Source organism: Astyanax mexicanus, chromosome 6 (assembly GCF_023375975.1).
Source record: "Astyanax mexicanus isolate ESR-SI-001 chromosome 6, AstMex3_surface, whole genome shotgun sequence".
Classification (NCBI taxonomy): domain Eukaryota; kingdom Metazoa; phylum Chordata; class Actinopteri; order Characiformes; family Acestrorhamphidae; genus Astyanax; species Astyanax mexicanus.
Genome location: NC_064413.1, coordinates 4,118,920 through 4,130,485, shown reverse-complemented (window position 1 = coordinate 4,130,485; position 11,566 = coordinate 4,118,920). Strand labels below are relative to the sequence as shown.

The window sequence follows — 11,566 nt, the reverse complement described above, 5'->3', positions numbered from 1 at the left end:
CCCCATAAAAAAGCTTTTATATGGGTGCCCCATATAAAAAGCTTCCTTGGTCCTAAAGAACCCCCTTGTCTGCATATTTTGGCACCATCTACCCACCTAGAGAGAGCACGGCCAATTGTCTATGACAGTTGCTGGCAAGCTGCATAACCTGGATTCGGATCAGCATTCTTCCGATCATAGTGGCAGCGATTGGTGCTCCATCTTGCATTGATTCTCCATATAGTAAGAGTAAATTTTCTATCAAAATGCTCTTGCTTATTGATTAGGCTGCAAACTGTGTGCCTTAAAACGGAAACGCTTAAAAAATAGAGAAAACAGTCTTGATTTCTTGAGTAATGAAAAAGATTTTTGTCTGCCCTTGTCAGGTTTTACCCTTTTCATTGGTAGTTTTAATGGTACAGCTATTGTTGTCCATTTTTGAGCAGGGAAATCCTCAAACTGTGCAGGAATCTGGTCTTCCAGGATGATAACTTAAACTGATAAAACCTTTTCTAAGCTTCCTTGGTCCTAAAGAACCCCCTTGACCGGGTATCTACCCACCTAGAGAGAGCACGGTCAATTGTCTCTGACAGCTGCTGGCAAGCTGCATAACCGGGATTCGAACCAGCGATCTCCCGATCATAGTGGAGCGATTGGTGCTCCATCTTGCATGGATTCTGCATACATTGAGAGTAAATTTTCTATCAAAAGGCTCTTGATTATTGATTAGGCTGCAAAATGTGTGCCTTAAAACGGAAACGCTTAAAAAATAGACAAAACAGTCTTGATTTCTTGAGTAATGAAAAAGATTTTTGTCTGCCCTTGTCAGGTTTTACCCTTTTCATTGGTGGCTTTAATGGTACAGCTTTTGTTGGCTGTTTTTGAGCAGGGGAATCCTCAAACTGTGCAGGAATCTGGTCTTCCTTTATCTTTTTCTAAACTTTCTTGGTCCTATAAAACCCCCTTGTCTGCATATTTTAGTGAGTAAGAGCTGGAAACCCCCTTAAAGAAGAACCACTTCCTTATAAAAAAAAATCAGGTTATCAGCTTATTACTGGAAGATCAAAATACCATTGTGTGTTTTTGGACCAGGAGAGCGGGAACTGGGGGAAGAGGAGGGAAGATTCCCAAATCTGATATCTAATAGCCATCCCAGCTTTCTGACTCAGGTACAATCAGAAAAAAATACATAATTCACATATTTTATTTTGCTTAATCCAGTTATGTCAACAACAACAACAACAACAGCAGCAACAATCTGTTGTTAAATATATATAATATAATTAAATATAATTAAGCAGTTCAGTCTCTAGTGTCACCAGTGACTTCAATTATATTTATACAAAAAATGTGTTTCACATTTTTAAAAAAGCAAGTAGCTTTTATAGTGGACTTTTATATTGCTTTATATTGCTGTGACCTTGGCAGCTCACTGTGACTGATACTTTTCTCAGGATCATGTTTTGACTTGTTTATAACCTGTGCATAAGCCATTCCCATGCTCCTTCATAATGCTCCTTCATTTTAAAGCCAGTAAATAATGCTAAATGCTTCACAGCCACTATATGTTCCCTGCTATGCTAAACTTATTTATCAAAGCCATATATATATATATATATTTTTTTTTTTTGCTTTGTATTAAACGCACTGAAATCAAGCCTTTTTTACATTTTCTAGATTTTCTGTATCTTTTTACAATCAGAAATGATCAGGTGCTGCACTTTACACACTGGACCTGTAATTACAGTACATTGTTTTCTGTTTATTATTTTTTTTTTATTTCTCTATCATATATTTCTGGTTTGCGTTTAATAAGTTGCTATTTATTTGTGGTTCCTTCATACTTCATTACTTTATACAAGTAGCATCAAGTGATGCGAGCCCTGTAAATATTTTTGCTGGTGTCATACACAGGTTTTTTTACTTATTGTCATGGTTTATTGTATATCTCTCTTGCGTGCATTGTGATCTGTCATGCGTATTTTTAATAAAATGATTTTAAACATTGTGCTTCATAAATTTTTCCCTTTATTTATTAAAACAGAAAAAACCCATATATTATAAGATGTCTTTTTAAAGGGGCACAAAAAATCCCCTGATTTTTGCCCGATTTTCTTGTGTTTTTGGTGAATACTAAATGGAATACTAAAGGTTCTTAATGGACTGTAGATGCAAAAGTGAAAGTATTTCACACCCTATGTAGTGTACTATGTAGTGTAGTATATAGGTAGTAAGGAGTATAATGTAGTGTAAGAATTTCCCCTCGGGGATCAATAAAGTATCTATCTATCTATCTATCTATCTATCTATCTATCTATCTATCTATCTATCTATCTATCTATCTATCTATCTATCTATCTAATTCTAAGAAAATGCTTGTGTTTATTAAAGTGACCGCCAGGTGGCAGCAGCTCCATGACTAAGTTATAATTATATATTATATATATATTTTTATTATTATTTTAAATAAAATTGTATGAAATATGTTGAAGATTATACCCATAAAATCGTTATATTATTTACTTAAAGCCGAATCATACGAAGTTAGAATAGCTAATTATTGTGTGATGCCAAATACAATCATATTGCACTTTTGGCTGAGGGTATCCTTTTTCATTCTAAGCAAGACCACGAAGAATTTTAATATGAAATGAAATATAAAATTAAAAATGAAAAATAAGTTATAATTAATAAATTAAGTTTTAAACATTCAGAAGAAGTCTTCAGATACTGGAGAATAAAACAATAAAAAAAACGTTAAGGTTACAATTCTGATCCAACATGAATGACTCAACAATTTCATGACTCACGTTATAACATTTTGTTCTAGAAATCAGATCAGAACTGGATATATGCATATAAAAAACTACAAAATAAAGCATTTGAATATTTAAATGGTTTAAACAGATCTAAAGAAAAAAACATACACTTTTACACCAGAGAGGTATAGTAAAAAAATAGAACTGAAATATATACTAAAATACTGTATCTACTGGAAATTTTTTTTTTTTTTACCTCACTAATGTATTTAAGTACTTCTACTTAAGTATGGTGCTTAAAGAACACGTAGGAACTTCATTAGTTAAATTGAAGGACACAGTACTGTAAGGAACTTTACACAGCTTTTAAAGGGTCTGTGACATGTACATCGCCATGGACTCTTCTGGGTTAGATTTCAAGACTTTAAATAATGTGATATTTTTAAGAAAATAGCTAAATAATAATTGAAATTTCTAAATGACTGAAGAACATGTTTAGACGTATATATAGAAAATCTAGAAAATATATAGGTTATAGTAAAACTGTTTGATATTTAACCAGGCAGCTCTGTGGACGAGGCAAACTCCCCACATGCTATAAAACTGTATAACATTCTTTTAACGTTCGTGCTGCACGTCTTATTGATACTGAACCATGTACTGAACTTTCCATTATTTATGTTTTACTAGATAAACTCAGTATTCCATTCTAGGGCAGCTAGTTAGCTGTTATTGGGACGCAGCCTGCAAAATGGCTGATGTATTAATGGCCTTTAAAGTGCACTAGATGTCCAGTACGCAGTAATTTGGGACGCGCCCCCACAATCTTCGCGTTTGGGGCGCCTGTGTTTAATGAGGGCTGCGGGGGGGCGGGGCGGAGCGACGCGGCGCGAGCACAGTCCGCGAAACTTCAGCGGCCGTGCTCACAAGTTAACGGAGCGGGGGTCCCGGGGGCGGACAGTGCGTGAACGGCTCGGTCCCGCGCGCCCCGTTCTGACAGCTGTTGTGTTTGTTTTATAGTGTCTTTTATTGTTTGATTGTTGTTTGTTTGTTTATTTTGGAGCCACGCTGACGGTGGAAGCGCGCGCTGCGCGTGCTATGTCCCGCTCGCGCGCCGGGGCAGCAGCAGCGTTATGGAGATGAGCGCGCGCCAGCCGCGGCCGCCCGAGCCCAAACCGGACGGGCTGGCGGCGAACTGCGACGGGCTCCCGAGTCGCAACGGGGATCCCGCGGAGATCACCGTGTCGCTCTCGCACCCGGGCAAGCGCGTGAGCCCCATCGAGGGCAACAACCTGTACCGCTTGCGCGACCGGAAGTTCTTGCTGGAGGACAAGCGGCGGCTGTGCGCGTGGGCGCTGGGCGCGGCGATGCTGGGCATCCTGCTGATGATCGGGCACGCGGAGCTCTGCCCGGCCGTTTACCAGCCGGTAGGACACCCGCAGCACCACACGCGCGCGTGCAGGCAGGGAGTAATTGCCCTAGTGTACTTCTTTGCATACCACACACTTTTCTCCAAATTAGATTTTTTCTCAATTTTACCTTTTTATTTTTTACATTTTCCTCATAAAAAACTCTAAATGTGGCATTTTTCCAAATTTGACATTTGTATTCCAAATTTACGTATTTTTTCAAAATGTAACAGTTTTTAAGTTTGACATTTTTTTCAAAATTCACGTTTTTCTTAAAAAATTGACTTTTTCTTAAAATTTAACGTTTCTCAAATTTATAGTTTTCTTAAAAATGTAACAATTTCTTCAAAAATTTTATTTTTTTTTCATTTACGTTTTTCTTAAAAAATGGATTCTTCAATTTTGACATTTTTTAAATTTTTGTTTTCCTTAAAATTTGACATTTTTCTTAAAATGTAACATTTTTCTTTTAGTTTTTAAACATTTTTGTTAAATTTGACCTTTTATTAATTTGGCAGATGTCTTAACATGCGACAGTTTTCTTTACATTTGACATTAATCTTCTTCAGATTTGACATTTGTCTTCTACAAATATGACAGATGTCTTCTTCATTTTTGACAGATGTCTTCTCATTTAACAGTTTTTCATTATTTGCTTAAATAAAAATCATATATTATCAATGAATAGGTACACAATATTACAGTTTTATTATGAACCTGTATTGTTTGTTTATTAGGGGTATCTGGAGAAGCCATAAACCATCTTATGCAAAATCTGGGCACCCTTGGTTATATGACATAATTTGATGATGTAAATAATTGTGAAATCCTCTGCAGGAGAGGTTAGGCAACTTTTGTTGACAGCAGTGTCAACAGAGTGTCTGAGTCACTTTGTTAAATAAAAAAAAGTTAATACGTGTCTTTTAATTTTTAGCAGATTAATTTAATGTGTTTTATTACAAATTTAATACGTTGGAATTAGATAAATACACCCTGGTGAATGTGCAATAGCATGAACTGGCACACAATTTCCAGCCAGCATGCGTATGTGGGACTTTAGTGGGAGGACTGTGGGCTTGGTGGGTTGCAGGTGGGCATGGGCTCTGTGTGGGTTTGTTTATGGGTTGGTTATCTGGTGATGGTGGCACCCGTCAAGGGTAGGATCTACATATTAGGCAGCAAGTGAACAGTCAGTTGGGCCGGTGTTAGAATCTGAGACACTCTGGAAATGGATAGATTGTGATGTCTAGATGACTGAGTCAGAACATCTCCACAGCATCAGACAGGTCAGGGTCAGGTGTGGTGTTTTCGGTCTGCAGTGGTCAGTACCTACCAAAAGTGGTCCTCAGATAGACCAGTGGTGAGCTGATACCACTTGTTGAATCACTTGGTTAAATCACATCAGTTTTCAAACAACTGATGGTGTGCATTTGCTGGAATAAAAACGTTGGCTAATTGCTAATTGCAAGCTGATTGACCAGGATTCGAACCAGATATCTTCTGATCATAGTGGCAGCACTTTAGACTACTGAACCATTATATGAAGAAATCTAATCAAAATAAAACACATTTTGTTTTTTAATTTTGAGAATAAATTTTCACCCAAAAGAGTACCGGTATTTGGAAGAAACATTCCAAATATATGTGAATAATTAATGGGCAAAAGTAGATCAGTTTTATTGTTTTATTAATACTCACATACAGCTCTGTAAAAAATAAGAGACCACCTACAAATTTGAGTTTCTCTAATTTTACCAAATTGAAAACATCTGGAATATAATCAAGAGGAAGATGGATGATCACAAGCCATCAAACCAAACTGAACTTTTGCACCAGCTTGAATTCTTGCACCAGACGTGGCATAATACACGTTATCCAAAAGCAGTGTGTAAGACTGGTGGAGGAGAACATGAAGCCAAGATGCATGAAAACTGTGATTAAAAACCAGGGTTATTCCACCAAATATTGATTTCTGCCATTTCTTATTTTTTCTTCAAACAAATGCTCTGAATGACAATGTTTTATTTGGAATTCGGGAGAAATGTTGTTCATAGTTTATAGAATAAAACAACAATGTTTATTTTTCTCAAACCTATAAATAGCAAAATCAGAGAAACTGATTCAGAAGCTGCAGAAAGCCATGAAGACATGTAGTGAATGAAATGTACATCATCTCAAATGTCTCAAAAAATGGATAGAAACTAATGTACTCAAGTACTGAAATGCGATACCTGTACTTTATTACTCTCCTCTGTCTTTGTCTTTGTTTTTGTCTTGGTCTTTGTGTTGAACCCCTCACAGCCCCTGGCTCCTTTCACCACCACTGTAAAGAAATTTGAGTTGGCAAGTTGGCATTTCACACCAAACCACTCGGAATAACTGTTTATCCCAGTGACTGAATTATTGTTCTGAAATAAATTCGGAAAGAAAAACTCTGAAAAATCTGAGGGCTCTGATCACAGCTCTCTGCAGGGAAACTGAGGGGGTTGATTGATAGTGCCAGTTCAGGCTTCTAATGCTGAAACTTAAGCTGAGTTCTCCAAGCCAGGAGCCAGAAGCTCTTGGGAATGCAAGTTTTTCCAGGGTTTACCGCAGTGCGTTGTTTATCCTGAGGTGTTCGGGGGCTGTAAGTGATTTGTTTATGAAAACGTCTCGGGCCGTCCTCACTCAGCCAAAAAGCTGTAGCCAGACTTGTGCGACCTTGCCTGGATCAGGCCGATGATATGATGACCGGCCGCTGCAGCCCTCAGCATTCCGTGCAACTCAACCTCGTGTGCACAAACTGATCTGCTGGCCACAGGTAGCGGTCCAGCTAACAGTGGCTAACTCAGGAAATCAGATATCCTGACGGCTGCACAGTGCTCCTCTGCGGTGTGTGTGTGTATATGTGTGTGTGTGTGTGGAAGTTGTAAACTTTCGTCCTTGTGTTTGTTTGGTTAGGACTGTAGATGAGTAGAGGCAACAGAGTCTCGGAGACATTGGCAAGGTGTTTGCCTTCTTTCTGTCTCATAGAAATGGAAATGGAAAGGTACCAATACCAAAACTAATCAGCAGGAAACCAAATAATCAATATTTCAGATGATAAAGGGCGAATATAGGGGGTATCATGCCAGTATACAGCTCTGGAAAAAATTATAAGACTGAATCAGTTTATCAAATTTGGTATTTATAGGTTTATGTTTGAGTAAAATGAACATTGTTGTTTTATTCTATAAACTACAGACAACATTTCTCCCAAATTCCAAATAAAAATATTGTAATTTAAAGCATTATGGCTGAAATAAGAAAAAAGATGCAGAGCTTTCAGACCTCAAATAATGCAAAGAAAAAAAACAAGTTCATATTTATAAAGTTTTGACAGTTCAGAAATCAATATTTGGTGGAATAACCCTGGTTTTAAATCACAGTTTTTATAATTTTAAGTGCTCACTTACTTTTTCCAGAGCTGTGATATACAAAAATCGATACTTTCAAACTTTCACGACAAACTTTCATGTGTTTTATTGATTTTATTTATTCATTTTATTTTTTATTTTTCCCATTTTCTCCACAATTTACACGGCCAATTACCCAACCCACTTATTAGGTCTCCCCCTATCACAAGTGATGCGCCAACACACCAGGAGGGTGAAGACTAACACATGCTTCCTCCGATACATGTGAAGCCAGCCACCACTTCTTCTTTTCGAGCTGCTGCTGATGCAGCTTACTTACAGCCACCAATGAGCATCAAATAGATAACCAAAAATGACCCAACTTCCCTTTCAGGACCTTAAACAAATGAAAGAACAGATAAAAACAAGATGACAAAACCTCTTATTCCATCCCCTTGCTGGAACTTTGCTGAACTTTGGTGTTTACGTTTGGCGCATATTTTCCTAATTAAATTATAAGTTAGGAGGAAGCATAGAGATAAACTACATTTTAAAATACTTTGAATGTTAGTGATAATTATAACGTCTTGAGAGGTTGAAACCACGGCCAAACCAAAGGTAGGAAACATTAGGGTTCAAGAAGTGGAGCTGAAGGTAAACCGTTCTGGATTATTATGAAAATGGAAAGAAAAAGCCCTGCTGGACAATAACAATAGCAGATAATAATCTTCACTGGGATTAAACTCTATTTTGAGATGTCTTTAAAAAGCACTGGTTTATCCATCACCCATGCAAATGCTGAAGACAGTAAGGGTTTGTGGCTACCAAAAACAATGGGTTATATATTTCTGGCATGGAAAAAGTTGTCAAATCTATTGTATCCAGCTTGTGTTATAACCGCTTTCTTGTTTCTACAACGAATATCTGATTTTTCACTGCTATATAGGGTAGTTCTATATTTACATTGTTGGTGGACTATTCTCAGTCCAGCAGTGGCACCTGGGTGTTTAAAAACTCCAGCAGCACTGCTGTGTCGGATCTACTTGTAAAAATTAAGAGACCACAGCAGTTTCTGAATCAGTTTCTCTGATTTAGCTATTTATATGCCAATACATTTCTCCCAAATTCCTAATCAAAATATTGTCATTTAGAGCATGTATTTGCAAAAAATAAGAAATGACTGAAATAACAAAAAAAGATGCAGAGCTTTCAGACCTCAAATAATGCAAAGAAAACCAGTTCATATTCTTAAAGTTTTAAGAGTTCAGAAATCAATATTTGGTGCATGCATCTTGGTATCATGTTCTCCTCCACCAGTCTTACACACTGCTTTTGGATAAATTTATGCTGCTTTACTCCTGGTGCACAAATTCAAGCAGGTCAGTTTGGTTTGATGGCTTGTGATCATCTTTTTTCTACTTGATTATATTCCAGAGGTTTTCAATTTGAAAAAAATAAAAGAAAGTGCTAGTTTTATTCCCTTTCAGTATGAGCTTTTTAAGGGCTCTGTCACTTTTATGCAAATTTAAGCTGTTGCTGGTTACATCATGTTTACGCTGAGTGTTTACCAGATGTTACTGTTAGCTTGTGCTAAATGAAAAATTACGAACAAATGTGAAAGAAGCACAAAACTCATTATTATCTCCCTCATCTGCTTGACTTGCAATAGACCCGCCCTGATCGGCCACAGATCCCTCCATCAGAAGAAGTCTGCTGGCTAATGCTGCTCTGTACTGTCTGAGGTTCTCAACCAGCAGACAGAAATGACTGAAATGGCATTTCTTCAACTGACCTAGTGAGTGGGGCTCTGGTAGGGATTGATGGGTGAGGGGTGGAGCCAGGGTAGGTTCTAGCAGGTTTCCTTATTGTGACATCACAATAAGGGAGCATCCAAACGGCTCATAGAAGCAAATGATCCCTGACACCAAACTCTTTCAGCTGATCTCTCTCAACTGCTGACTGGCTACAGATCCCTTCCTTAGACGAAGTCTGCTGGCTAATCCTGCTGTGTATTGTCTGAGGTTCTCAACCAGCATGGTGTTTCAGGCATTGGTTCTTGCTATAGGAATGCTAGAGTTAGCTTTTAGCCTTTCCAGGGGCTTAAGAATGCTGGATAGCGGCAACAGTCTTTGGTTGGGTTAGCCTTGCATTAGCCTGCATTTCATATTCTAATAAATATCTAGTATGTTTAGCTTTAGAAAGCTTATGCTAGTGTGCTGGATGAATGTAAAAGTCCAGAATGTAACGTAACAGTTTTGGGGGGTTGGAATCAGCCTGTTTTAGTGCTGATTTATCTGTTTTTTTTCCCCAGAAGTTTGGCTTCTTTGTGTTATCCTTTCTTTCTAATGAACTGTTTTTCTATTCTAGAGCTTTCAAATGCACACAAACACCAGCAAAAATATTGTACAGTATCTTTTCTCTTTTATATTTAAATCAGTGATTGATGGATTGATTGATTGATTGATTGATTGGTTATTATCTAAAGATCTAAATGAACATAGAGGTCATCTGTTAGTTATGAGAGCAGTTTTGATCAGTCTGTTCTTCAGCAGTTTCATTAGAAGATTGCACATAAAACGTAAAAAGATCCTATTTATTGCAATAAAACACACATATGTGGTTCCATAAAGTCTGAAAATTATAAATCTCATATATAAACTAATTCAGCACTGACATTTATGATGTGTGCGGAGCTCAGTGCCAGGAACTTCTTTGGCGTTGTTGAAATGCCAACGGTTTTAAATGAAAATGGAATTTACAGCATTTTGGAAAAAACAAACGCTTGTATTTCTTAAGTTATAATTGACCAATTTGCAAGTTGTTTCCTAGTTTACGCTCCTGTTTTGAAAAACACTGGTATTAAACTGTTCTATTTGCTCTTGGCTTTCATGCTGCACAACATAACATGCACATATGCTCAGCAGATATGTTTTTCCAAGATCCTCGTGATTGGCAGCTAATCAGCATCTGCAGGAACTCTCCTATAACTTATCTTGATTTAGTGTTTCAGCGCAGCTTTCTGAAGTTTCCCGTAATCATATGTACAGCACTATGCGAAAGATAAAAAGCTGTTAAATTAGGCAGTAAGTATTCTTTTGCTCAGAAAAAAATAACATTACACAATGTGTTTGATGTATTTATTTTTAGACTACAAATTAAAAAAAAAATATTGTAATATTGCCAAGAAAAATGTTTGAAATAGCTTGGGTGGTTTTTGCACAGTACAATTAAGGCGCATAAGAAACACGATACTTGATTTCAAGAATATTTTTGTATCTAAATGAAATTAGTTCTGGTCAGTTTAGTTGGTTTATGTCACTGTGATGACTCATCAGTATCCATATAACACCGCTTAGTCTATCTTAGCATAGCTTTGAACTGTAACAAAAACAAAAATACATTTTCTGTATTTATTCTCAGGTCTTATTGGATAGTTCAGGTGCGCTCTGACTTTGGCTAGTTGCTATTTTAATGGCGCAGTGCTTCTGCACTTCTCAGTAGAGGGTGCATGAGCAGGCCATTTAATTTTTGCTTATGTAAAAGTGTGCAATTATGCTTGTCCTTGTGTTTGTGTGCATGTGTAACAAGTAGAGGTTGACTGTTGACTGTTGTCAGGATTTGAATCAGTCAGTGGTGCACCTGTGCTTTTCGTCGCCAAGATAGCAATACACCAGAAATTGACCTGAACACACCTTATTTCCAGGCCAGGAAGCTCATTGGCATAGATATATTTGTAAGCTCTGTTGTTATTTTACTGGCGTAGTTGTAAAGCGTGAAAATAGACTGTATGTGGGGTGTTAGATAGCAATGAGCAGCATGTAAGATGTGGCCCAATCCAGCTTGAAATAATTTATTGAAAAAGACAAAGTCACACTTATGAGAACAAATTATATGTGCTACATTATATATGCTACAATATAACATTTTATATGTTATTCTATATTGTTCTTTTCTATATTTGGCTGATCATACTTAAACAGATATGCTTAGAGTGAAGAGGTTTGTTATATATATATATAGATATATTTCAGGTGGTTTTTAGGTT

The 11,566-nt window shown here is 37.1% G+C and overlaps 1 protein-coding gene across 1 annotated transcript in view; it reads left to right on the top strand.

The window, feature by feature from the left end:
* Positions 1–3,638: 3,638 nt before the first annotated feature.
* The window catches only part of kcnn4 (potassium intermediate/small conductance calcium-activated channel, subfamily N, member 4), a 54,985-nt gene continuing 47,057 nt past the window's right edge, over positions 3,639–11,566 (top strand). The window contains exon 1 of the mRNA XM_022674255.2: positions 3,639–4,165. Within this exon, the coding sequence (XP_022529976.2) occupies positions 3,872–4,165 (294 nt within the window). The 5' untranslated portion in view covers positions 3,639–3,871. The remainder of the gene's footprint in view (positions 4,166–11,566) is intronic.